This window comes from Marmota flaviventris, chromosome 11, assembly GCF_047511675.1.
Source record: "Marmota flaviventris isolate mMarFla1 chromosome 11, mMarFla1.hap1, whole genome shotgun sequence".
NCBI classification, from domain to species: domain Eukaryota; kingdom Metazoa; phylum Chordata; class Mammalia; order Rodentia; family Sciuridae; genus Marmota; species Marmota flaviventris.
In genome coordinates, this window is record NC_092508.1 from 64,333,115 (window position 1) to 64,359,137 (window position 26,023).

Sequence of the window (26,023 nt, forward strand, 5' to 3'; positions counted from 1 at the left end):
TCCTCTTACTATCCAAGAGAAAGTAAGGGCAATGAGGGAAATAATATGGTATGTAGTGGCTGTGTGATTGGACACTGTACTACAACACTATAACAAAAAATGAGGAGTGGGTAAATGAGAAAATCAATTGTAATTTAAAAAAAATATTTGGAGTGTTAGTATATTTTTTTCTTATTCTAAGAGTGCCATACAAATGAATATGGAATAACTTAATTCTGTAGTCTCCATTGTCTTTGAGATCTAGGAGTCCTGAAGTGGAAGAAAGGAGATACAGAGGTAGTGGAGAAGAGGCCAAGCAGACAAGTACAATTTTGAATTTGATTTAGAAATATCACTATATATTTTTATATATGGTATACATAAGTATTTACTAGCTCTTTCCACTAAAAGAGTTGTTTAGAAATAATGACTAACCCAATAGAATGAGCATCAAGATTGTTATCCTATACTAACATTTCTCATTAAAATAAACCAACGCTTGCAGAGATAACTAAATCTAGCCCTGGGACAGGACGTTTTTGAGATATCCTGGAACATTTAGTCCTATTAGATGAGGAAGCTCTCACAGACTGCTTAGCTTGTGCAAAAGGACTCAGGAATAACTTAGGGAGAGATTTCAGCTTCAGTAATGGTAATTCTTGTATTTGACTGAACAATTCCATTATACTGTTGAATAGATAGCCAATATATGAATTAGTAAATAAAAGATTCATGAACTTATTCTCTTTCTTCAACCAAATGTACCTCTGTATAAACAAATCGCAGATGACAGGAAGTGTTTCCTTGTAAAAATATTCTAAAAAGTTAAAAAGAACAAAATTAAAATATCAATGTTTTATAAACATCAAAGAATGACTATAGATATTAGTCTTAATATTTGCTATGATCATAAAAGGAGAGGCAATTAAATATTATGTGCTCACAGTACCCTTGGCAACACTACCTATATTCTTGTGAAAGGTGTCAAAAGTAAGCCCAATCCAGAATCTACATTGGCTGATTATGTGGGAACACAGAGGTGTAGGTGCATGTTGAACTGCACAAATCAGTAGTTTCAGACTGGACAAGTCTGCAGGTTGAATGTCCTGGGTTCTTCACAAATTCTTCAATGAAGAAAATAAATGAAGGGGAAACATGCCTTACAAAAAGTAATAAATAGATAAATAAATAAAAGATAAGAAAAGGCTTTCAAGACATATTAAACTTTAAAAATGGATAGAAGTAAAGTATGGTTTCTAGGAAAGCACATTTGGATAACAAAACTATCAAAAAGCAAGAAGTGATTATTAAAGAGGATGCTATTTACTCATGGGAGAGAGTGAGTGAGTGAGCAGATTGTGTTTAGGACAGAGCACATGACAGGGGATACTTGAGTGGCTGGCAAACCTATATATCTTGACCTTGATAGTGATTACAAAGTGTTCACTTATAACAAATTACTAACCACAGATTTATGTGAATTTTTACATCTTTTTTGTAAAATGTATATTTTTATATTTCAATGTATATTTTAGTCATTGACTCAATATTTTTGAGTCTTTATAATGTCAACTTTTACTAGATGTTGGGAAGACAAACTTTATACAGCTGGCTTTGGAGGGTGATTACATTAGCTTGTGTCAAGTGTGAAGGAGATGTTGTATCAGCTAATGGGAAGCTTACTTCACCATCCATGAGGTCAAGTCAAGCTTCATAGATGATATAGTCTTGGTTAAGGCCTGAAGAATGTGTGAACATTAATTAGCCTGGTAGAGAGCCAGAGCAGGTGTGTGGGAAACTTCCTGTAGGAAGTGGGAATAACAATTTGGGGGAAATGAAAGAAATTCAGTCTGTATCAAAGAACAATATGTAAATGGGACAAGTTCGGACAACAGATGTGTTAGAAAGAAGCAGGGCCAGATTCTGAATAGCTTTATAGTGATGTTTCAATGTTAGATTTTTTTTTTTTTTTTGGATGGGGAAACCATTATATGTTTTAAATAATGAAGTGACATCAGATTTGCACTTTACTATACCATGAGACATGGAATGAGTTGTTGTTGGTGGTAGTAAGAAATGTTGAAGATAGGAAGATCAAATACTTGTATTAGTCCAGGTGAAAGAGGACATTCACTGAAAGAATAACTAGGCTATGGGGATGGAGAAAAGTATACAGCTCAAGAGATGCTTTTGAGAAAGCAATTGATGATGGCTTGAATGTGGCAAATGAGATAGGAAGGAGTAAAAAATAATTTTGTGTACTGATTACTGAATTAATATTAATGTCATTTACTAATATAGTGGCATACAGATCAGACCATAGAGTCTAAGAAGGATTTTGGTAGTAAAAAGTAGGTCTTATTCAGTTTGCTGTTCTTGTGGAGAAATACCCTAATCATTGAGATAGAAGCATATGAAGCATAGAGGAGAGATCTGGACTAATGGTATAAATTTCAGAACCATTACCACATGGATAGATCATCACTTAAGTGATGGGAATGGATGTGATTCACCAGAAACAATAGTAACAGTGAGAAGAGCAAATTCCCATAATAGATTTCTGAAGAACTCTAACATACTGTTGATATACAAAGAGTGAGTCACCCACACATGTGGCTGAGAAGGAACACTCAGGAAGTAGGGGTAAAACCATTATACTGTGTTGTCATGGAAGCCAAAGGGAAAGAACATTACAATGAAGGTGTTTGACATTGTCAATTAAAGTCAGGAAAGCTATAATCTGAGAGATGCACATTAGATTCAGCAAATAAACTCCATTTTAGCATCTTAAATGAAAGTCTTAACAAATGTCACATTCATTTAACTGCATTAACTTCAAGAGTTTTAGAAAATGAGTGCATTTGTAACTGTGTCAATAAGGCACTCTATTGCTACAGAGACTAAACAGAGATTTTCCCTGACCTGTCACTGCTATTATTCTAAATTCCATTTTTAAACTTATATAGTCTCGGTTAATCATATACAAACTCTAACCCACCATCTGTTTTGATATATAGAATTTTATTGGAACACAGCCAGGCTGATACAATTACAGATACACCTATTTGTTCAGCAACCAGTGGCTGCTCTTGCCTTCCAATAAAATTTCAGTGGCATGAAAATAGTATGGTCTGAGAAGTGGAAAATATTTTCTATCAGGCCCTTTATAGGAAAAGTTTACTGATTCCTGATATAGAGTATAGATTTTAAAGTACTAACTTAAAAACATTGGCTTACACAGTAACTTTTGGTATTTCTTACCTGTGTGATTTCCACCTTTGAAAAAAAAGTATTCCTTCTGATTTGATTTGGAAGGCAAAATTCCAAAAGGAAATAGGTCACAGCCTACCTGAGCACTACATAAAGATCATGAGCACATTCCCTGAGGTGGTGGTGTTCACTGATGGCAGAAAGACCTGGAAAAATCTGCATTTTCCTAGAGACACATGTTATACGTGTACTACAGGTTTTTTGAATATCTGTGCCAAAGACCTCAAAGCATCTTACCTCAGTTTACTGCTGCAGTGGTGGCATCGGAAGCAGGCCTTATGAAAACTCTGCTTGTCTGCCACTAAGCACTCCATTGGATATACTGTCTTTTGACAAAGTATACATATTTCCTTGTCTTGGAGCAGCAGCTTCTAAAAATAAAAATGTATAAAGGCTTAAATAGTATTACCTTCAATCAACTGTAGAAACATAACAAAATGCACAACAACATATGTGTTGGCCATGCAGTTAAGGTGGAAAACTATAAGACTTATCTTTATGTTGCTTCTGAACATAGTGTATGCTATCAACAGGTTATAAGCTTCGGTACACTGAGCAACATCACTCTAATTCCTCCACTATTAATATGGGATGCAAATTGACTTCTATTATTTAAACACACTTATGTAAATAAAGTGTTTATTAACTTGAATATATTAGATATTTGTAGTAAGCAGGCATGGGAGCCCTGAGAAAAGTTATCATTGCAGATAACTGAGCTTTCCATACATACAGAAGTTGATATCTAACTTGATCTGAAGTTTTTATTTTATTTTATTTGTGTGTGTGTGTGTGTGTGTGTGTGTGTGTTTGTGTTAGTTACTGGGGATTGAACCCTGGGGTGCTCTACCACTAAGCTACACCTCCAGCCCTTTTTTTTTTTTTATTTTGGAACACAGTCTTGCTAAATTACTAAGTCTGGCCTTGAACTTGTGAACCTCCTGCTTCAGCCTACCCTTTTGCTGGGATTATAGCTGAGCACGACTTTGAGCATGGTTCAAAGTTTTTATTTTTTAAAGCATTCTGTGTAGATCTCTAAAAATACATACATATTTTTAAAGCCAAGGACACTGTACAGTATTTGAATATTTTTTTTTAACAATTTGGTGTTGACTATGACACCAACTCTTAACTGTATCATAGTGACACTTGAATTATTGAAATGCTCAGGGACATTTGTTCTTTACCTAAATGATTTTAGATTTTAGTGCTTTTTGGATTTTATGTCTACTTTTTGAAATTTTCCTACTTCTCTTACTCATTTCCTTCAGTCACTTTCTGCAACTTTCATGCAAATGTTAATCCTTATAAATAATATGATTACAGTACTAACTGGTGTTCATATAGGACGCAGAAATTTTATTTTAGTGTTGCTTTTAATTCTCACAACAATCCTATGAGAGTAAGTTTTCACAGTAGCTACATATAAGAGCAAATAGGCTCAAGTTCCTTTATACAAAACAATGAAAAATAAACACTTTAGCACTTAGATGCTCAATCTGAGCTACTGAGAGGACTCCTATGCCTACTTGGTTCTGGTAGAGACAGATTTCTAGATTCAACACTAGTTTTCTTACATTTACTGTGCTTTTGAGCTGTATTATCAGAAATTGAGCATTTTGGCTTAATTATGCCAGAAGCAAGCAAATTAAGAAACCATATTAGCCTGATGAACTAGACACATATGTTGCAAATATGATAGAGGCATAATTATATATAATAGTTTCAACAATTCTTATGTTTAAGCTTGCCATTTTTAAAAATCAATCTCTCCAAAGGATAGACTACATTAATGATGCACATTAATTATGTGAAATCGTTTTATCATGAAACCTCATTTACTGTGAAAAGTAGGGAAACTATAATGAAATGAGCTGCTCTCTGATGTTAGAAAACATGCATTAAGTTCATATGATTTAAATTTTCCTGATTCCAAATGTAATCAATTTTAAAAAATGTATTGTTCATGCTCATCTGTGAAAGAGGTCAATTGAGCTATCATTTGGAGCAAATTTTCAGAAAGGCGAAAAAGCAGTTATAGAAAAATATGGCATCACAGAAAGCTAACTCTTTCAAGTACAATAACAATAATTAAATAATTAAAAGGTCTAATTTCACACCTCCACTTTTATTAGAGTTATAGATTCAGGAAAATCCTTAAAGTCCATGTGAAGAGTCTAAAGTCTCCTGGATGATTACCAGCCTATTTCAAATTCATTGTAAAGACCACTTAAGTATGCTATTAAAGATTCATCAATTCAACATTAGTCCAAAGGATGCTTTCTAATATAATTTAAAACAATTGAATAAAATAATGTTAGGTAAGAAATTTTAACAATGCCCTTTGATCTGTAATTAACAAATATATAGCTATAGTAATACAATCACAATAATGATTATTATTGTATCTGTGACTTTATACAAAGCCTTATTTACCTTGACAAATATAGATTTCAGTAATTGATACATTTCTTATTTTCACACAGTGCAGGTGCATCACACTAGATTGTTTTGTAAACAAAAATTAGTAAAAAAAGCCATCATACTAAGGAAGACTGAAGCGTACAGTGAAAGCTGTTAGTTTTAGGTTCTATTATTTGGTTATTGCTCTTTTAACTTTAAACCATGTTGGCTTTGGAACACGTGCCTTTAAAGAGGTTAATTTTTGTTCACACTTTTCAAGCTCATTTACCACTTATAAATGCAGATCCCTCCTGGAAGGTGGTCTCAGTTGCAGAAGCATCTGATGTTGCATATCCCAGACTTTGAAAAACTCTTTCACTCTCCTGCCATGTTTTTTGAAAATTCCTCCTGAGTTCTTTAGGTGAATCAGAGATGTCTAAAATATGACCGGCGATAACGTCTTCATAGGTCGGTGGGGCATGCTTGAAGCCAAAGCCAGATTTGCCAGCTTCTGAGCTATGTGAAGATGAAGCTGTCACCTTTGACCCAACAGCTTGACTCTCAAATGCATCCATGCCTGAGAAATGTTCGCTTATAGACCTTGTTTCAGAGCGTACTTTGGGCTGCTTAACAGAAATTTTTTCTTGGAACTCTATGGGATATTTGTAAGAAAAGTCTGCAAAATTAGTGTTTCCTAAAGATGTTGATCCAAATTCCTCCTTACAAAATGTACTACTCTCTTGTTTTATATTATGGCTTGCTTCTCCATTTGCATAAACTCTTCTATCTGACTTGGCTTCAAAAATTGGGCCATCTTCAAATTCCCTGAACCACCTGTTTATTTCATTTTCATGGTCCTTCACAAAATTTTCAGCCATTTGAACGGTTCGATTGGCTGCTTCGTATCTCTGTGTGAGCTCTGACCGGCATGGCACTTCTACCTTACGGATGATTTCAACTGCATCGTAACTCTCGGTGTCCGGCCCTATGCCATTGATGGAATTCACTCCATCTTTATGAACATATGTCGCCCTTTTCTCCACTTTCCTAACTTCCTCTTGAGCTTCCATGGATTCTCTGAAGGAACCACCGCCAGCATGATTCACATGCACAGGTATTGTGATCGTTGGTGGAGAGCCTCTGTCACGACTTTCTATCTTTATTTGACGACGGAGTGTTGCTGGGGACCTGATGATTTCAGTCCTCTTCTCTACAATTGGAACCGGGGTTGCTGGAGGACACGGAACGGTTCCTCTGGATAACTTTGCCGTCGTGTCTTTGAGTTTGACAAGTTGTTCAGAGCGACTCCTGGGTGGAGAAGGGGAGGTATTTGCTCTGCGAATTCCAGATGATTGTGGCATTGGCCCTCTTGGTGGGGGCTCAACACAACTGTCCTTTTTAGGGGACTGAGAAAGCTCATCCTTAGCTGAGGTTTCTGTTCTTCGGGCAGTAGATTCAATTGTTATAAAAGTAGGGGACGGTGGACGAGTTTTTAAAGAGGGAGGAGAGATCTTGCTGTCATCCAGCTTAATTTCCTCATGGGTTTTTGTGTGATTACGAATAGTAGCTTCCTGATGAGTTGCTTCTTGGTGGTGCAGTATTTTTTCTTCTACGATTTTATTTTCTTTTTGTTCCATGTTTTTATTATAGCTGGCTTTAATATTAGATGCTTTTGAGGATGTTTCATTAAGACTGGTGGTCTTATTTCCTTGCGTTCCTGTTTTGGAGGTTATCATGGCTGTTTGAATTTTATTTTCACAGTACACAAGCATATCCTCGGCTTGAGTTTTAATATGTGCTATTTCTTCTTTGACTTTTTCGAAATTATTCTCCATGGCAATGTGAACTCCATATTCTCTTTTTTCTTCACTTATCAGCCATACTGGAATAATATTTAACAGTGTCTGAAACGTTTGAAGGCCACTTGTATTTGGCTCTGTTTCAAACTGTTTTATTCTAGACAAAATCTGTTGAAGTTCTTCACGTTTTCTCAAGAATTCCAATATATTTACAACACATTTTCCATTATCCTGCTGGGATTCTTTCACAGAGGAAAATGAAGATTTGTTCTGTGTAATCTCTTGCTTTGAATCTTTAGTATTGGAGGAGACGTGCTTCTGTTGGATGCCCTTGTCTCTGAGGCATATTTTTTCCTGCAGACTATCACATTGTTGGGACAATTTTTTATGTTCAACTGTACTTTCAGAAGTCTGTATTTGTGTTTGCTGAAAATTCTGAGTCTGTGAATCACAGTGTGCATCAATAATCTTCTGTTTGACTGCCTTTGGTGTTGACCTATTACTCAAATGTTCTTGTTTGCCTTCAACTATCAATCTCTCTTCTTTGGAACGCATCATTGATGCCCCCTGATTTTTTTCTTCAGTCTCTAGAAGCTTTCGTCTCACAGGTTCCCTAAATTCTCTTTGTTTCTCAGGAACAATCTTGGGCTTTCTTTCATGGTTTTTCTCTGAAAATCCTGTAGGCAACTGAATTGTCACTCTTTTCTCCTTTTTAGGTAATTGGTGATATTTTTCAGTCACAGATTGCTTATTACTGTACTCTGTACTTGCTTCAGTTTTCTCACTTTCCTGAAACTGCTGTTTGGTAATAGCTTGAACATCAACTTGAGAGTGCTTTAGGTGACTTTCATAGTTGACATCTGTTTCTTTCACCCTATGATCTACAGTGGGAAGTTTGATGGTTTTAACTTTGAAACTTGGGGAACCTGTTTTGCTTTGGGGCAAGTCCAACTGCTCCAGGCACTTCTGCTGTGTTTGCTGTGTAGTACATTCTTGGTGACTCTGGTTCATTTCACAAGTGGATTTAGATTGTGTAATATCCCTAGAGCTCTGTAAGACATCTTTTTTCACATTAGTCTCTTCTGAGGCTGCTTGCGCAGGCTGGAGCCTTGTGGCTGAGACTGTCACTGCTGATGCCATTGAAAGCTGATCATCAGAGCGTGTTCTTGCAACTTGAACATTACTTTGAGAGTCTGGGTTGGGTTGGGCCACAGGAAGCTTTGAATCCATTTTGGGTAGGGGGACGTCCTTATTTATTTTTCGTAAAAGTGTTTCCTTTTCCAGCTCTGACAGGTCTTGATTTTGACTTTCTGTTTTTACAATGTGGCAGTAAGACATCTCTTTTCTCTGTTTTTCAAGCTCTTCCCTTTGTTGCCTATATTTTTCTTCAGCAATCATTAAAGGTGTCTTAAATTTTCTCATATATGGTTTTGGACTTTGTTGTCCTGAACCTGAGGGAAATGAGTGGGATTTTATGAGAGGTGCCATCTGCTTTCCCTTGAGTGTGGAAGTTTCAGGAACTGTCTGTGAGAGAGACTTTACAGAGTCAATAGATAGCTGTTTCCTCTCATCAAGGCTCTTTCTGAATGTGTTCTGCTTTGTCTCTGTGTGTTCACTGCTAGTTGCAGTCTCTACTCTTTTCTGATGCTTTAAGGGAGTAGTTTTGCATTCCATGTCTGACAAAGAATCTTCCACTTCAACTTTTGGGAAAAGCTGGTTCTTTTTATTTTCGATTATCTTGGGAAATTTGGGCTTGGGTAATGTAGGAGGTGGTGATTTTCCTTTTATGACTTTAGACTGAGAATGAGTTTGCTGAGAGCTCAAGACATCTTTTGGGGAATATTGTTGTATGAATGCTTCACTGTGCTTTTCTGGCACTGAGGAGGAAAGAAGATGGACTGGTTTTTGAGATGGAGCTGGAGGAGAGGGAGGTGGGAGAAATATTGATTGACATTCTTTTTCAGATTTCTCATCTGCTGGTGGTGGAGGAAGCGGGAGGCCTGGGAAGTTTTCAAATTCAGCCCTTATCTTCTCTGTGGACAGTGAGGGAGGAAACTCATTTTTTTCAGGCAATAGTATTAAAGGAGGTGGAGGAGGAAGAGGAAATTCAATTTCAGATGATGCATTGGAAGGTGGAGGAGGAGGTGGAGATGGAGGTGGAAGGGAGCCCTCACTTTCTTTTACATTATTCTCAGGGTTAAAGTTGATTGGATTAAGGGACCTTTCCATTGCCATCTTTAAGTCTTTGGAAGTATTTGTCTTCATTAGAAAGTCCTGGCTTTCCATATAACTATCAGTTTTCTGCTTTTTGTCAGTTGCCTTGAATTTATTGTGGTTTTTGTCAGAGACTTTCACTCCCGTTATATTGGCTATGTCTTCATCTTTAGGCAAAGGCTGGAGGTTCATGCTATTTTTCTTTATATCCTTATTAGAATATTGCATTTCTTGCTTTAACACAGCTTGCTTCTGAAAGTCCCTTGTGACTTCATACATTTCTGCAATTTGCATGTTGCCTGGTTGCTGGGTGGGACCAGGTGTGGATCTTTGTTCCTCTGTGGGTATTTTAATGTTTTGGGTCTTTTTAGGACTCTTTGCGTGGAAAGCCTCAGTCTTCTGATGGTCATTCTTCAATTCACAGGTTTGAGTCCGTTGCTTCTCAAGTGATCCATTGGTTGATTGGGTGGAGTTGAGGACTTCATCCTTCTTCAGCTTGCTCACTGTCTCTGAATCTGTAGACTTTAGGTTTTCCTTCATTGACACAGTGGAAGTTAATTGTCTGCTCATGTACTTGTCACTGAGCTGCTGCTCTTTAATAGCATCAGTCTGGACACCCTTTCTGCTGCCTGTTTCCAACACATTTGTTATAGCTTGGTGGTGTGAATTAGATAGTCTTCTGAGGCTTTTCTCAAGAGCATCATTGTTTTGTTCACGATCTATAACGATCTTTACTGTGCCTTTTGGGGCCTTTGGGAGAGTAATCTCGGATCTTTCTTCTATTAAAGTCCCATGATATGATTCACCTCTCATTGTACTGAGAGTATCTGCCCTCCCTTGCCAGCCGGCTTTCGGCTCAAATGCTCCTGGCCTTGGCTGAAGAATACTTTTCTTGTCCTTCTGCATAGCCACCTGATGGATCTCTGTTTCCTGCCTTTCTGAGGATCCAACCATCCCAGCTTGGTTATCTTTTTTGATTATACTCTCTTTGTTGATTTCTTTAAAACCTCTCTGTGCTTCTTTCAAAGACCTCAGGGACTTTTCTAGGTCATCTCGAATAAGCTCCTTTTTCAGGATTTCTGTCCTTGTGTTAGTAGCCTTTTCGAGGCACTCAATAGCTTGCTCAATATTACCCGGGATGGCACTTGGCTGTTGAGATTCTTTCCATCGGTGGCTTGACTCCTGAAGTGACCTGAGTGTGGCTAGCATGTCACCTTTTATAGTTTCTTCTGTTTTGGTCACTGCTTTCTCTTTGATGGCCTGGCTGAGGGAATTCAGGGTTGATTTCAAATCTTCTTTTGCAATTCCTTCTTTGTAAGTCTCATAAGAGGAACTCTGAGGCTCTGCCATAAACACTTTAACGGTGTTGTGCACGTCTCCTGGAACGATGTCAGCTTCGCTAACAGTGCGTTCCACCTGAGACTGCCTTCTCTTTAGTAACAGTTTTGTGCCCTCAACGTCACCACCGATTATTTCCTTCTCTACTGGATTTGTAGCCATTAGTGTTTCATCAGACCCTGCCTGGAGTTGTTTGAGATAATCCAAAGCTCCGGTTTCTATGCATGTGGTAAAAAACTGAACATTTCCTCTCTCAGAAGCATCAATTTTAGCCCTTTCAGATATTTTACTATTTGATGAGGAAGACAACAGATTATGGATGGTACGCCTCACATCACCTCCTATGACTTCCTCACGCTGGATTGTGTCACTGGCATTTTCATGAAGAAGACAATAGATCGTCATGTTGACATCTCCTCTTTCATCTTCCTGAATTAAAATGCCTCTCTTCGCAGGTCTTTCCTCTGACAACAGGTTTTTTATCGCTTGCTGTACATCACCTCTCACTATCTCTTCCTTTTCAGCATGAAATTCAGTTGATCTGTTTAATAATTGAGTTTTAGTGAAATTGACATTTCCCTTCTCCTCTTCACTAACGCAGATCTCTCTTTTGGTACAGTCTCTTTTGGAAAGTAAATTCATCATTATACTACTGAGATCCACCCTGATGATTTCTTCTTTCTGTATCTCGGGTGATGATTGGTTCATTAGCTTGTATTTTGCCATCCGGACATCTCCCACTTCATCCGCTTCAATGATAATTCCAGGAGCCTCGATAACTTTTTGAGAGTAGAGATCTCTCAAGGTTTCTTTAATGCTCTTGCCAATAATTTCTACCTTTTCTATTCGATTTTCATTAAACTCATGAAGGGGTGTTGTTTCAAAGAGCCATGTAGTTGTCTTGACATCAGAAGGAGGGATTTCTTCCTTGGTCATTTTGGTGGGGCTTTCATCTGCCTCCTTAATAGAATCCAAAGTTTGATTTTCAAAGAGCCACACTGCCTGCTTAACATCACCTTTCTGCACATCTTCCTGGGTGACTGTCTTGATATTTTCATATTCTGACCCTTCTCCTCTTAGCTCGTCTATTGTGTGAGTTTCAAATAGCCAAGTGGATGTTTTCACATTGCCCTTTTGTATTTCATTGATGCTCACTGTCCTTATGTAATTCTTCCCAGTATTTTCAGACTCAAAGAACTGCTTACTCGTCTTCACATTGCCACCCTGAATGCAGTCAACAGTGGGTACAACATTATGTGCCTCTTCTGAAATCTGGTCCAGTGGCTGGGTTTCAAATCTGTATCTGACCGAACTAACATCTCCCTTGTGAATGTCTTCTTGTGTGACCGATTTAATAACATACACAGTTTGTGATTCATTAATTGAGTCTAATGGTCTTGTTTCGAAAAGCCACCTTGTTCCTCGTACATCTCCATGAATCACTTCTTCCTTTTTAACTGTTGTCACTTCATGATAATAACCTTCTCGATCCTGAATTGCATACAGAGGCTGGGTTTCAAAGAGCATTCTGTAGCTTTTTACATCACCCTTTATTACTTCTTCAGTAATTGTCTTCTTGGTGCTGGTAAAGTCAGATTCCTCTTTAATCTCATCTAAAGAAAAAGTCTCAAAAATGAAGCACCCTTTTCTTACATCCCCACCTTGTATGTCTGTCACTGTCTTAACTGATCCACTGTCTTCTTGGCTTGCTTTTATCCTATCAATTGGTTGGTTTTCAAATAGCCACCTACAGTTTAAGACATTGCCTTTCTGAATATCTTCACTTTTTAGGGTTTTGATTTTTTTCAAAACTTCCTCCGAACTGGAACTTATAGAATCTAAGGATTGGTTTTCAAATTTATACCTCATGCTAGAGACATCCCCAGCTTGGATCTCCATTTCCATGTGCTTGCTTTCTTTGCCCTCCTCTCCTTGTATGTTATCCAGATTTTCTGTCTCAAAAAGAAAACATGCGGTCCGAACATCCCCACCTTGGATCTCCTCCTGTTTGACAGTCTGTAACTTGACTGTTGTTTCAGAGTCATCTCTTATGGCATCAAGTGGCTGGGTTTCAAAGAGCCAAGTACAGGTTTTGACATCTCCCTTATGAATTTCTTCACTCTCAGTCACTGATGAAACCTTTTCATAAAGGGACTCCATTGGCTGGGTTTCAAATAGCCATTTACAGGTTTTGACATCACCTTTAACAATCTCTGTAGTTTGTTCAGTTTTACTTTCTGTTTCTTCCACATTACTGAAATATTTAATGGAATCAAGAGGTTGGGTTTCAAACAACCATTTAGCAGATTTCACATTTCCAGCCTGTATTTCTTGAGCAGATATTCCTCTAATTATCTGAAATTTGTGAAGACTTTCATCAAACTGGTCAATGGGCCTTGTTTCAAAAAGCCATCGACAGCTTCTTACGTCACCTCTTAGGATTTCTTCTTGCTGGACTGTCTTTACTTGATGGTATTTTCCAAGGTGATCTTGAATAGCATACAGTGGTGTTGTCTCAAAAAGAGATTTATTTAACTCCACGGCACCCCTTGTGATGCCTTCCACTTCTATTTTATGTGATGCATCAAATTTGATTAGATTATTCGATTCAAAGATGTGCGTGTAATTCCTGACATCTCCTCTGTCGACTTCTTCAAGCTTCACAGTTCGTGTGTACTCTTTTTTACCTTCTTGTATCTCTTCCAGTGGTTGGTTTTCAAAAATCCATTTCTGGTGCCTGACATCACCTTTTTCTTCTTCAGAGGCAGTGATTTTTTGAAGCTTTCCGACATCAGGACTGTCTTTTAAGGCCTCCATTGGAAGCGTTTCAAATAGGTGCTTGGTGGTCTGTACATCGCCCCCTATGATCTCTTCAGGTGACACAGGATCTGCATCAGGAACTTCTTTTAGAATGTCTAATGGCTGCGTTTCAAACATCCAACACTTTTTGGACACATCTGTGCCTATTATTGTTTCCTTTTCAGTGACGACCTCTTCTAACTCTTCTTTGATTTTTTCCAAAGGTTGGGTTTCAAATAACCACTTGGCCCTACTCACTCCGCCTTTGACATTTTCCTCCATGGATATTCCCCTGACAACTTTAATTTCGGTGATATCCTTGTTGATTGTGTCTAAGCGCTGTGTTTCAAACATCCAACGTGCTGTTCTCACATCCCCCTTTTCTACATCTTCTCTGTGAACGGTTTTAATTTCTAGCATTTGACCTGAACCATCTCTAATAACATATAATGGTTGAGTTTCAAAACATTTTATACTTCTCTTAACATTTCCCTTAATTTCTTTGAGCTCAGATCTGAGTTGCAGTAAGTTAGCCTCATCCACTGAATGAAGCTGCCCAAGTTGATCCAGATGTTGAGTCTCAAACATGTATCTCACAGTCTTGACATCTCCCCCGGTTATGTCCTTAATAACCGCTAATGCCGATTCATCTTGACTTTGATGCATTTTATTCATTGAGTCTAATGGCCTTGTTTCAAACATCCACCGGGCTGTGTGGACATCTCCTCTGGCTAGCTCAGGCACTTTCTTGACATTTACATCAGTGACAGAAGAATGAACCCCTAGTGTATCCATGGGTTGGGTTTCAAACATCCATGTGGTATACTTCACATCACCACCAGCAATAATTTCTTGATCAGTAATGCCCTTGGAAGTGTTACCTCCATCTGGAGAGCCATGGTTGATAGAATCTAATGGTTGATTCTCAAAGATCCATCTCATGGACTGCACCTCCCCTTTCAGGATTTCATCCCATTCCAAGCACTCTCTTTCTGAGTTCAGATCTTTTTGAGAACTCTCATTTGTATTTTCAAAAACATACCGAGCATGCTGCACATCTGCTGAAACTGAGCTCCCTGAGTTTACTTGACTTCTAGTAACAATCTCAGAAACCTCACTGATATAATCTTTTTCTAAATTTTTCCTTAACTCAGGATGGATATGTTTATATAAGCGGTTTAATTCATACAAATTTCTTTGCTTAGAATATAAATCTTTGGGGATTGGTAGTCTCTTAGGAGGGCTGGAGACTTCAGGGGACTGGGAAAATGCTGTCACATCTATTGGAGTTTGAAGTACATCAGGTGGTGGAGGAGGAAATTCTTCCATCATTCCCAAAGGAGTGGCATTAACTTGTGCCAGAGTTGAGGAAGTGATACTGTGATCACTATATCTTGAAGCAGACGTTTCCTTCCTTTGGCTAGTTGAAGTGTAAGAAGAGGAAGAGGAACCCACAACAGATGATGGCTTTATAGAGTCTTCATATTTATAATCAATCTTTAGGGGAGAGAAAAACAAAACTTATAAAGAGTGGAGGCTCCCTCAGTGCTGACATTCACCCATCTGCAACCAGGACTCTGCTGTGACATCTCCACAAGAAAAAAATGGTGATCTACTCCACTTAAAGACACCCTTAGGAGTGATATTCAGTGCCTGTTACTATCGATCCTAGAATATGCTTTTACTTAGAAAGCTTCATTCTCCCCACCTGCTGTATCAATAATCAAGTATTTTAATATTTACATATATTCTTGATTTTTCACCCTCTACTTAATGTGCTATGCAGAGCAATCCACAGGGAAATAGTAAAAGTCTTGAAGTACTTTTGAGAGTAGTTTTTGTTTTCCTTGGAATTTTAAACAGAAGAGAGTAAGCATCTGACATTTAAAATTGACTTAATTACTTTACCTGCTCTTAGTTACAGCTTTAGAGCCTTATGTAATTTTTCTTCCCTCATTTACTGTACTGGGAAAAGTTTTTACTCTGCCTCTTTTCTTGTGTAGATCAGTATTCTTCTTCTGGGACAGAATAAGTGCTACCTAGTTCAAGGTTGTTGTTTTTGAAAAACACCTTAAAAATCCAATAACTTGAAAAATTTATGCACTTAAATCTGATTTTACATTTTAAGTATTTCCATGTAGAGAAATTACCTTACCTTCCTCTGCTTGGCAGGGGTTGTTGTCTCTTTGTCAGAATAAAGGACCTTTTCCTGGGCAGATTTTTCAAATTGCTCTTTTAGAAACTTAGTTGAAACCTTAGGAACTTCTTCATCCTCAGGTGTATCAATAACTACAAACAGACAAGAACATTAGGGATATTATATAATGAATAAGATTATATTAAAGAAAAAATTATAATGCTATGGGAAACATCACAATGTAAGATAAATAAAAAGATTCAAGGGATACATTTATGCATATGCCATTGATTTGTTATATAATTTAGAAATATAGCAAGAAATATAGGAAGAAAATACAGGAAGAAAGATGTTGGTAATTATATTTGGAAAGGATCATTTGGAAAGGATCTTGATCATTTCTTCTCATTTCCTGACTGCTATGGATTACCTCCTGAAAATAAGCAAGCAAACAAATTTCCAAATATTTTTCAATAAGGTTTCACTTCTCTTCTTAGAAAAAAAATAGTAAAAGTTATAAAACAAAAGAAAGAAGAGCAGAAGTTTTCTTTCTTTTTTTTTTTTTTTTAACTGAAAACCAAATTACAGATAGCCAAGCCATTGAAGTAATGTTTGGGTCACTGTTAGATTAAATTTCACTTTCACTTCTTCTGGATTGTAAAAGTCTTTCCCCTAATATATGCTGAAAAACTGTACTTTTCTTACATGAATAAAATTGTTCTAATCTCCTATTTGTTCATTATAGGACTAGGCTTAGTAGTACTTAAATTTGTCACTAAGAGGAACATATCACAGACAATTCTATTATCGGGGAACTTGATAGGCATCAAGTTGAATTCTAGATCTCAGAGGTAAAAAATAGAATTCAGAAGTGACTATCTTGTCACCTTTTGACTTTAAGGATGAACCTTAAAGTTCAGGGGTAATGAGCAGTGAACTATTTTAAAAACATATTGCATCTATTACTACAGGCAAAATCTAATTATGTAGAAACACTACCCTGCCCACTTTAAGATCATGAGTCACAGTTACTAAAGTTACTCAGTAGGGAGAACTGGACTTTGGAAGTTCTCCATTCAAACTCACACACACAACAATCAGAGAAAGATATATTGGGGCCAGTAATACAGGCCCTTACCTGTTTCTTGAACATACTGTTGAAACTGAGAAGCTTGTTTTAGTTCCTCGGTGTGCTTTTCAAGATGAGACACCTGTATTTAAAAATAATTTTTACAAAGTTATTGTTTTTCAGGAGTCAGTGATTTGAATACTACAAATAATATTCTTCATTTTAGTGATTTTTATGTAAGACTTCAGTATAAATTGAGAAATGGTAATTAAGTTTCTATAATTTATTTTAATGCAAGAACTTGAGTTAGAAAAAATTTGAATCACTACCTAAAGTGCAATCATATTCTTATAAAAGAATTTCAACTTGAAAATAGAGAGACACTGATACATAAGTGTCTATTTCTATTAAATACATAAAGGACAATAAAAGCAAAATTTACAACAAAAACAACAAAGTCAGAACTTGCACAGAGTTTTGGAAACTGCTTGAAAAGTATTGTTCCTCTAAGTAGTTACCATTTCTGTTTGGAGAACATCAATTCCATGTGCTTTGGAAACTTCTTGATCATTTCTTCTCATTTCCTGACTTCTATGGATTACCTCCTGAAAATAAGCAAGCAAACAAACAGAAAAGCCTTAAGAAAAGTTTGAACATCTAAACTAATATAATTTCATTGACAGAGGATTTTAAAAAAAAAATATGAAGTTTCTGAAATTTAATTGGCTGCTATAACAACGTAGTAAAAATTTAATTGTTTAAAACTGCATAATGTTGTTATTTTATATTTTGTAGTTTGGAAGTCTCAGTAGGTATCAGAAGACATGCATTCCTTCTGGAGACTTTAGAGGAGAATACATTCCCTTGCCTTCCACAGATTTTGGAAACTGCCCACCTTTCTAGGTTTTTGGCCCCTCATACCAGGCCAAGACCTTTTCCCACCGCTACCTTCTGTCTGATCCTCTCTTCCACTTTTAAGGGCATTTATGATTACATTGGACCAACTCAGATAATCAAGAATTATATCCCTGTCATACCATCAGTTAATTAGCACTTTTATTCCTTCTGCAATCCCAATTTCCTTTTGCAAAATAATTTAATATATTCACATTCTGGATTAGAACATAGATCACAAATGTTAGTGGTGCATCTTGTATTCAATATGAGAAAGACAGACTCCAAGAATAGAGATATTTAATTAGGTAGAGGGGAGTGAAGAGAGGGTAGGTGGTATAAGGGTAGGAAGGATGGTAGAATGAATTGGACATTATTACCCTATGTGCATATATGACCATATGACTGGTGTAATTCCACATCATGTACAACCAGAAGAATGAGAAGTTATACTCTATTTATGTATGAGGTGTCAAAATGCATTCTACTGCCTTGTATAACTAATTAGAAAAATTAAAAACTAAAAAAATAAAAGCAGTAAATAAAAAGTGATACAGAATAAAAATTCTTGATGAAAAATAAATATATTGTGTTGATCGTAAGTCACATTTTTATTTATCAAAAACACATTCTGTTCTTCAATTTGGCCATCCGATGTGATTACTCATTAAGAGTTCAATTAAAAACTGATCGCTAAATATAACCAATACACACAGGCCATGTTATGATAGTGTACATCTCATTATCTTTTTTTTCATGGAGCTACTTTTGATTTTGGTAAAGTCAAAACAGTTGACCCTAACTAAATTGAAAACTTTGAGCTCCTGATAATTTTGGTGATCCAGCCTTGCTTTCATTATAGAATATTATTCTGACATGAGTATAATATGGGTTGATATCACCAAGTACTTAGCATACTGATACAAATCCTAACATCAAAAAATAAGGATATAGACACCCTCTCTTTATAAGCACACATGTGTTTGAATGTATTTGAACCTTGAACTTTACTTTTATCTTGATATCTAAATGACTAACAAATATTATTTTTGACATCTGATTTTAAAAAATCTGTTTTAGTAAAAAATAATCAAGAGCTAAGGTATGTTATCATTATTAACTAAATAGGAACACTAAAGTTTGTTTTTCACTGTGAGTTAGTTTTAAACTATCACATTTTTTAAACCAAGAATAACTGTAAAATATTTAATTAATGATATCTTGACCAGTCCTTTCCTTGCTACTAAGAGTACATGACAATTGCTCCAAAAGTGTTTGGAATACAAGGTTAAGGGTCTAGTTAACCAAGGAGCAGTTCATTCTTTATTTAGAGATGTATCTTACAATCCAGCTTTATTGTATGTCTCTAGGAAGGAGAATTAAGAAGCATAGTTAAGACAACTTCCAAGAGTTTTATAAGCAAATAAAGTAAAAATGTGGGCTTACACTTTAAAATTTAAGTTATAATTCATTAAATTGAAGAACACTAAAGTTTTTTTTTCCTGAACATAATGTCTTCCTAGCTCTTGTTAGTGATCTATACATTTCAAATTATATTTGATAATATGTTTGACCCACAACTGTGCTAAGGAAAAGTTCACATAATGAATAAATGAATGAATGAAATAGAACCTTCAATTAGTAAATTAATTCTGTTGAAACTTATACTTTCCAAAGGTGGTCTAGATACTGGGAACAGAATAATAAACAAAATGCTTTACTTTCTCGAGAAAGATTTTAGATAGAAACTAAGCAATCCATGTTCTTTCCTTTAAGTTCAAAGGATCAGAATTCCATATAAGATGCCTTACATAATCAAGTTTTATTTAAGGGCATTAATAGCATTGTGCTGGAGGGAATCATAAGAATCAGTGAATAAGGCAGATAGAAAAAAGGCTTGGGTACAAAGGACAACTCTTTTCAACAGTGACAAATCTTGTGCCTACAGAGATATGGTGTAAATATCCCATGACTTATTCTGCAGACACTGAGAAGCTAGAAGAGGTAATGAATAGACTGTGAAGCAGCAAAAGATAATGAAAACCTGACCAGAGCCAAGGTCTTTACTGAGGGGCACCACAGATATTTTATTGAGTCATGTCTCTACCCAGAGGTCTATCTGCCATCTGTGTCCTAATGACATCTGCAAATGATCCACTCTGTCATTTAAAAACTTTGGGTTACTGAACACCTACAGAAATCAATATTTCTTCCTGCTTTTGAACACTCTGAAGGTCTGACAACTGTAGGTTCATATTTCAACATAGAAGTATCTGGCTGAAACAAAGAGGGGCTGGCATTTTTGGTCAGGTATATAGTTTTTGGGTCATCATCCCTATCACTTCCTAAAATATAAAACCAAGTTGTTGTTTTTCTAAACCCTTTCTGATATCCACAGACATTTTAAGTTCCGATACCTTCCACCAATTGTCATACTGAGAGAATAAAGTGACATGAATCTCTATGTGGAGAAAAAAAATGCAAAATAATCTGAGTAGAAAAACTATAAAGAAATGTATTTTTGTCATATATTTCAAAATTTATCATTTTCTGGAGCAAACACTTTGTACTTAGTATGCATCTAATTAGGTGAAAACAATCTATGCCTATCATCTCTAAACATAGTTTCTTGTAGGAAATGGCACAACATGAGCCATACAAACATACATAAATTTTGCTTATAGCTGTAAGTGTCTACTTCAGCATTTATGTTCTATTATTAAATAGAACTGTAATTGCTACTCTAGTTTGGTATGTTAGAATCATGGCATCAATTTTACTGCCCCCTGGTTGTTGTAACTTACATGAAATCTGTCTTAAGATATTCCAAGATTTTGTTTCCATCATTTTTTTTCTGTTTCCCAACTTTAATTTGGATTTTACGTCTGACTTACTTTCTTCCCAATTTTTGGTGTCTATAGCGTGTAGAGTTAAGTAAAAGAATGAATCATTATAATGCTAAGGCAGAAATCAAATTACACAAATAAAATATAATAAAGAATTCAAGTCAGAACACCATAGATAAACTCACATGAAATGATTCATGAAATTGGTTGCTGAAAATTAAATTCAAATATAGACCAGGCTGCAAGACACAAAAATGCTATTTTGTTCACAGGTGGATTAAGCAGTAACTAGGATTCAGGGATTAGTACTAACTCTTTCCTCAACTAGGTTTATTGTAATCTTGGACAAATCGCTAAATCACACTTAAATCCAGCTTTTTCATTTCAAGCAGCCACTAAAGGAAAGAAAATAAATAATATATATGATCTAACTTTGGAATATAAAAGAGAAATTTTAACAGAATTACAAAGCAATCCTATAATGTTTGCATGGCTCACATCAATCTGAAATTTGCTCATATATTAGCCAAGTATATTACAAAAAAAATCTATTGTTGACATACACATCTTCGGAAGAGATTTTTCCAGCACAGAAAATAGTTCATGTTCTGCCTACCCAACTTGTCATTGTTGTTATGAATATAGGAAAAGACATTGCAAACTTTTCCAATAAAAATGCAAACTCATTTGGATGCAATGAGTGAGAAAAAAGAATTTTTAATGGTGGCTCACAATGATTGTTAGGAATATACCCAATAGAAAAAAACATGTAAGGAAAGACTGAAAGAATAGTAGATATCTGTCTCACCAGAGTGGAAAAAATAGAAGTTCAACCTCAATGCCAGTTATTCAACATTTTTTCCTGTATCTAATCTCATTTTTAGTAAAACTAGAAAGGGATATGATGTATTATCATTATTTAATTTTTTGTGCAAGACAGACCTAAACTATACAAGCATACTAGTTATCATGCCAAATTGGCATGGAGTCAAAGTTTGAAAGGGTCATCATTTCTTTTAAGTGATGAGTACAAAATCTGTGGTGGATACATAGTGCTTATCTTGATTTGCATATACACACATGTTTTCTTGTGCTTAAGTTTTCTCTATTTTTTGAAAACACTACACTAAAACTTACTATATAACATCTAACATCCTTTGGTTTTGTGCTAGAGTTTATCATAATCACTATAACCTTTTGAAAGCTTGGCTCAAAAATTATTTTCTTTTTGAAATTTTCCCTGGCTTTTCTTTTCAGGGTTAGCTGTTCCTGCTTCTCTCTCTTTTCTCTTGCTCTTCCTATGACTATCAGTACACATTTCTATTATTTACCTCTCATGTTTCACAGTCATCACTTTTTAATATAACCCTCTTCTTTAACTGAAGTGAGTCTCACATTGGTCCTCAAATTGCAATGTTTAGCGTCTCAGTGCATAGGACACGGGAAAATTGTCACTTTTTCTCCGTAGGGTGTGAAAATTTTATAGTTGGTTTTATTTTGCTTTAAAATTTGAGATTCTGGAATTTTCCACATAGCCCTATGATTATTTTTTTGGCATTTTGTCTTATAGTCTTGATCTGAATATTTTCATAATTGGTAGGTGAAGTTACTAAAGCAGATGTGTATAACAATAGCGTTCAATCACTTTACAGAGTGTGTTCAGAAAGAGAGTGCTTGATAATAGTTCAAGGGATCAGAACATCTAAGGAAAAATGTGGGCAGTGCAATGATGCTGTACAAGGTAGCTGGCATCATCAGTGGGGAATATTGCATTGGGAGGAATTACTACAGTGTAAAAAACTAAGCTGAGATATTTATGATCACAATGAAAAGCAAAGCTTTATCCTCATTTTAAATCTGTATGAATGGACCGAGATTAGCTAACATAGTCTTGAGCAATAAAAGATAGCTTTTTTTAGCAAATGAAAATGCTGGGAAAACTGGGTGACCATACATAGAAGAATGAAACTAGACCCCTATTTATCAAACTGCATAAAAATCAACTCAAAAGGAATTAAAGAATTAGTATTAGACCAGAAATACTGTAACTGCTTGAAGTTAACATAAGGTCAACATACTAACCTATTGGTGTGAGCACCACCTAATAAGACTCCTAAAGCTCAATAAATAAAACCAAGGACAAACAAGTGGGATGGCCTCAAGTTGAAAAGCTCCTGCACACCAAAGAAAATAATTTATACTTGAAGAGCAAGCCTACACAATGAAAGAAAAATCTTTGCCAGCTACTCTTCCAATAGGGAATTAATATCTGAGATCCATAAAGATCTCAAAAATCACCACCATTCATTTATCAATGAATAAATGGGCAAATGAACAAAGCAGATGTTTCTTAAGATAAGAAATGCAAATGGACAATGAATACATGAAAATATGTTCAGCATCCTTAGCAATAGGGAAATGAAAATTGAATCTATACACAGATTTTTCCTTACTCTGGTCAACTATACTCCCGTCAGAATGGCCATCATTAAGAATAGAAATAATAATAATAAGTTCTGGTGAAGATGCAGGGAAAAATATATACTCATGAATTTTTGGTGGGACTGCAAATTAGTACAAAAACTTTGAAAATCAGTGTGGAGAATCCTTAAAAGACTGGAAATATAACCCCCATATTACACAGCCACCCCACTTTTTAGGATTTATCCAAAAACTAAAATCAGTATACTATAGTGATATATGCAGACCAATGTTTATAGCAGTGCAATTCACAATAGGCAAGTGTGGAACCAACCTAGATACCTGTTAACAAGTAAGTGGATAAAGGAAGTGTGGTATAAATGTACAATGGAGTTCTACTTAGTTATAAGAAGACATAAATTATGTCATTTGTTGGCAAATGGATGGAACTGGAGAACATTAAGACTTAGAAAATCAAGCGTTGAATGTTTTCCCTCATTTACAGAACCCAGAGAGAAATGAGAAGTTTTTAAAAAGGTAGATGTCTTAAAAGTAGAATAGAGAACAGTTTACTAGAAGAAGGGGATCAAGAAAGAAGGAGGAGGGAAAGAACTGGGGAAAATACTGAACAAATTATGCACATGCATGTATGAATATAACACTTTTATGTATACCTATCATGTACCTATTAAAAAGAACAATAAATATATAGAAGTGAGACCAGCAGAGTAGCGTAAGGGTATTGGGATGAAGAGGAAGGGAGAAAAAAGAGAAGTACTGGGAATTGAAATGAAGCATTATGCTATATATGCATTTATGAATATGTCAAAATCAACCCCATTATTATGTATAGGTATAATACAACAATAAAAAAAAATTAAAATCATCAATGGCAAAGGAGAATCAATGTGATTTTAAGTCCTAATTCTTTGTATGATAATAAACTCAGAAAAATTAGATATTATATCCCACCTGATTCAAATGTATGATATGTCAAGGTCATTGTATTGTCATGTGTAACTAATTAAAACAAATAAAAAATAGAAATAAAATAAGTAAACATAGAAGTGAAGCCTTTAGTTTTACTTAATTCAGTAGCAGTCCTATCTATGGTTTGGGGATTGCACTAGCTGTATTATTGGACCTAAACAGACTAATTTGATGCAAAACATCTGAAAAAATTCAAGGTAGTGACTTATTCCTTTGAGAACACTGCATCTATAAATGTGAATGACTCATATAGACTGAACTATGCATTTAATTATTCAACCAACAGTTATTGAACATTGGCTATTTCATGCATTATGCTAAATATTGTCAGCATTTTTAAATAAGTGAACATATCTTCATCTGCCTCTACATCTATGATGTGCATATACATATACACATATATTTAATGGTATAGGCTCAGTTAGCTTGATATTCCCTTGAAACATGAATTCTAAATATATGTATTTGATGAATTATGCAAGTTTATTGCATTAGTTTTTCAGAGAATTGTTTTTCAAATAATCACATCTCTTTTATGACTAATTCCTTAACAATTGAGATTTGGTCATATTTAATTATAAAGAGCAAATGTCATTTTTAATAAAGTTTACTTAGTTTATATTTTAGACAGCTTCTTCACTGTCATGACAAAAAGACCTGACAAGAACAATTTTAGAGGAGGAAAACTTTGTTTGGTACTCAGTTTCAGAGATATAGACTCTATAGACATTCAACTCCACAGCTCTGGGCCCAAAATGAGGCAGATCATCATGGTGGAAGGGTGTGGAGGAGGAATGCAGTTCAGGATATGAAAGTCAGGAAGCAGAGAAAGCATTTTTCACGATGGACAAAATACATTCCTCAAAGTCTCATTCCCAGTAACCCACCTCCTCCAACCACACCCTACCTACCTACAATTACCAGCCAGTTAATCCCTATCACTGAATTAATGTACTGATTAGTTAAAGGCTCTCATAACCCAATCGTTTCACTTCTGAATGTTCTAGCATTATCTCACATATGAGCTTTGGGGGGATACCTTATATCTAAATCATAACAGTTTAAAAGTTAAAAAAAAAAAAAAGTTTGTCTTCCAGAAGGGAGAATTCGGTGGAAGCAATGCCAGTTTTAGCTGCTGGAACCCTTAGTGTTCTCTTCTTATCTAAAAGTATCACTTAAGGAGCCATATCCCAGAGTTAAATACAGATGAAGATTCACGAAAAGAACACATGAAAGATGTACTCTTAATCAGGTCCCCAAACATATCATATTAGTTATATACATGACAATATTTATTTGATCAACTAAAAAGAAGCTTACATAAAAACATTCTATTTACAGTAAATAAAAGGTATTTTCCAGAAGTTTTATGTTGATGTATGTTAAAGGTGTATATATATGTATATATATATATATATATATATATATATATATATATATATATGTATATATATATATATATATATATATATATATATATATATATATTTTTTTTTTTCAATCCATTATAGAAATATATGTACTTTCAATTCACACATAAATACATATATACATGTGTATATAAATATATATGTATATGTATTTGTATATGTTTATATATACATAAGACTAGGATATAAACATAAAAGTATAACAAATGAGAGCAAACTTTAAGAGCACACCTATGCTACTTAATGCTGTTTGTATGCCCCTTGAGCCAGGGCCTTCTTTGCCCTAGAGCTTCTGACCCTTTGAAGTCCTCAGATGTTTAATCTGGACTATTTTGATAGTTTCCTAATTTGTCTTCTTCCATCTAATCTTAACTTCCTTTATATCAACTCTATAATAGAGTCAGAATAATCTTACTTAAAGGCATATCTATTTA

At 35.5% G+C, this 26,023-nt stretch overlaps 1 protein-coding gene across 1 annotated transcript in view; it reads right to left on the reverse strand.

Moving 5' to 3' along the window:
- Nucleotides 1–3,525: 3,525 nt before the first annotated feature.
- Xirp2 (xin actin binding repeat containing 2) overlaps nucleotides 3,526–26,023 on the reverse strand; it is a 342,442-nt gene continuing 319,944 nt past the window's right edge. Inside the window, exons 5-9 of the mRNA XM_027946168.2 lie at nucleotides 17,527–17,613; nucleotides 17,078–17,150; nucleotides 15,958–16,091; nucleotides 5,942–15,299; nucleotides 3,526–3,620 (exon numbers count right to left, since the gene is read on the reverse strand). Of these exons, the coding sequence (XP_027801969.2) occupies nucleotides 3,526–3,620; nucleotides 5,942–15,299; nucleotides 15,958–16,091; nucleotides 17,078–17,150; nucleotides 17,527–17,613 (9,747 nt within the window). The remainder of the gene's footprint in view (nucleotides 3,621–5,941; nucleotides 15,300–15,957; nucleotides 16,092–17,077; nucleotides 17,151–17,526; nucleotides 17,614–26,023) is intronic.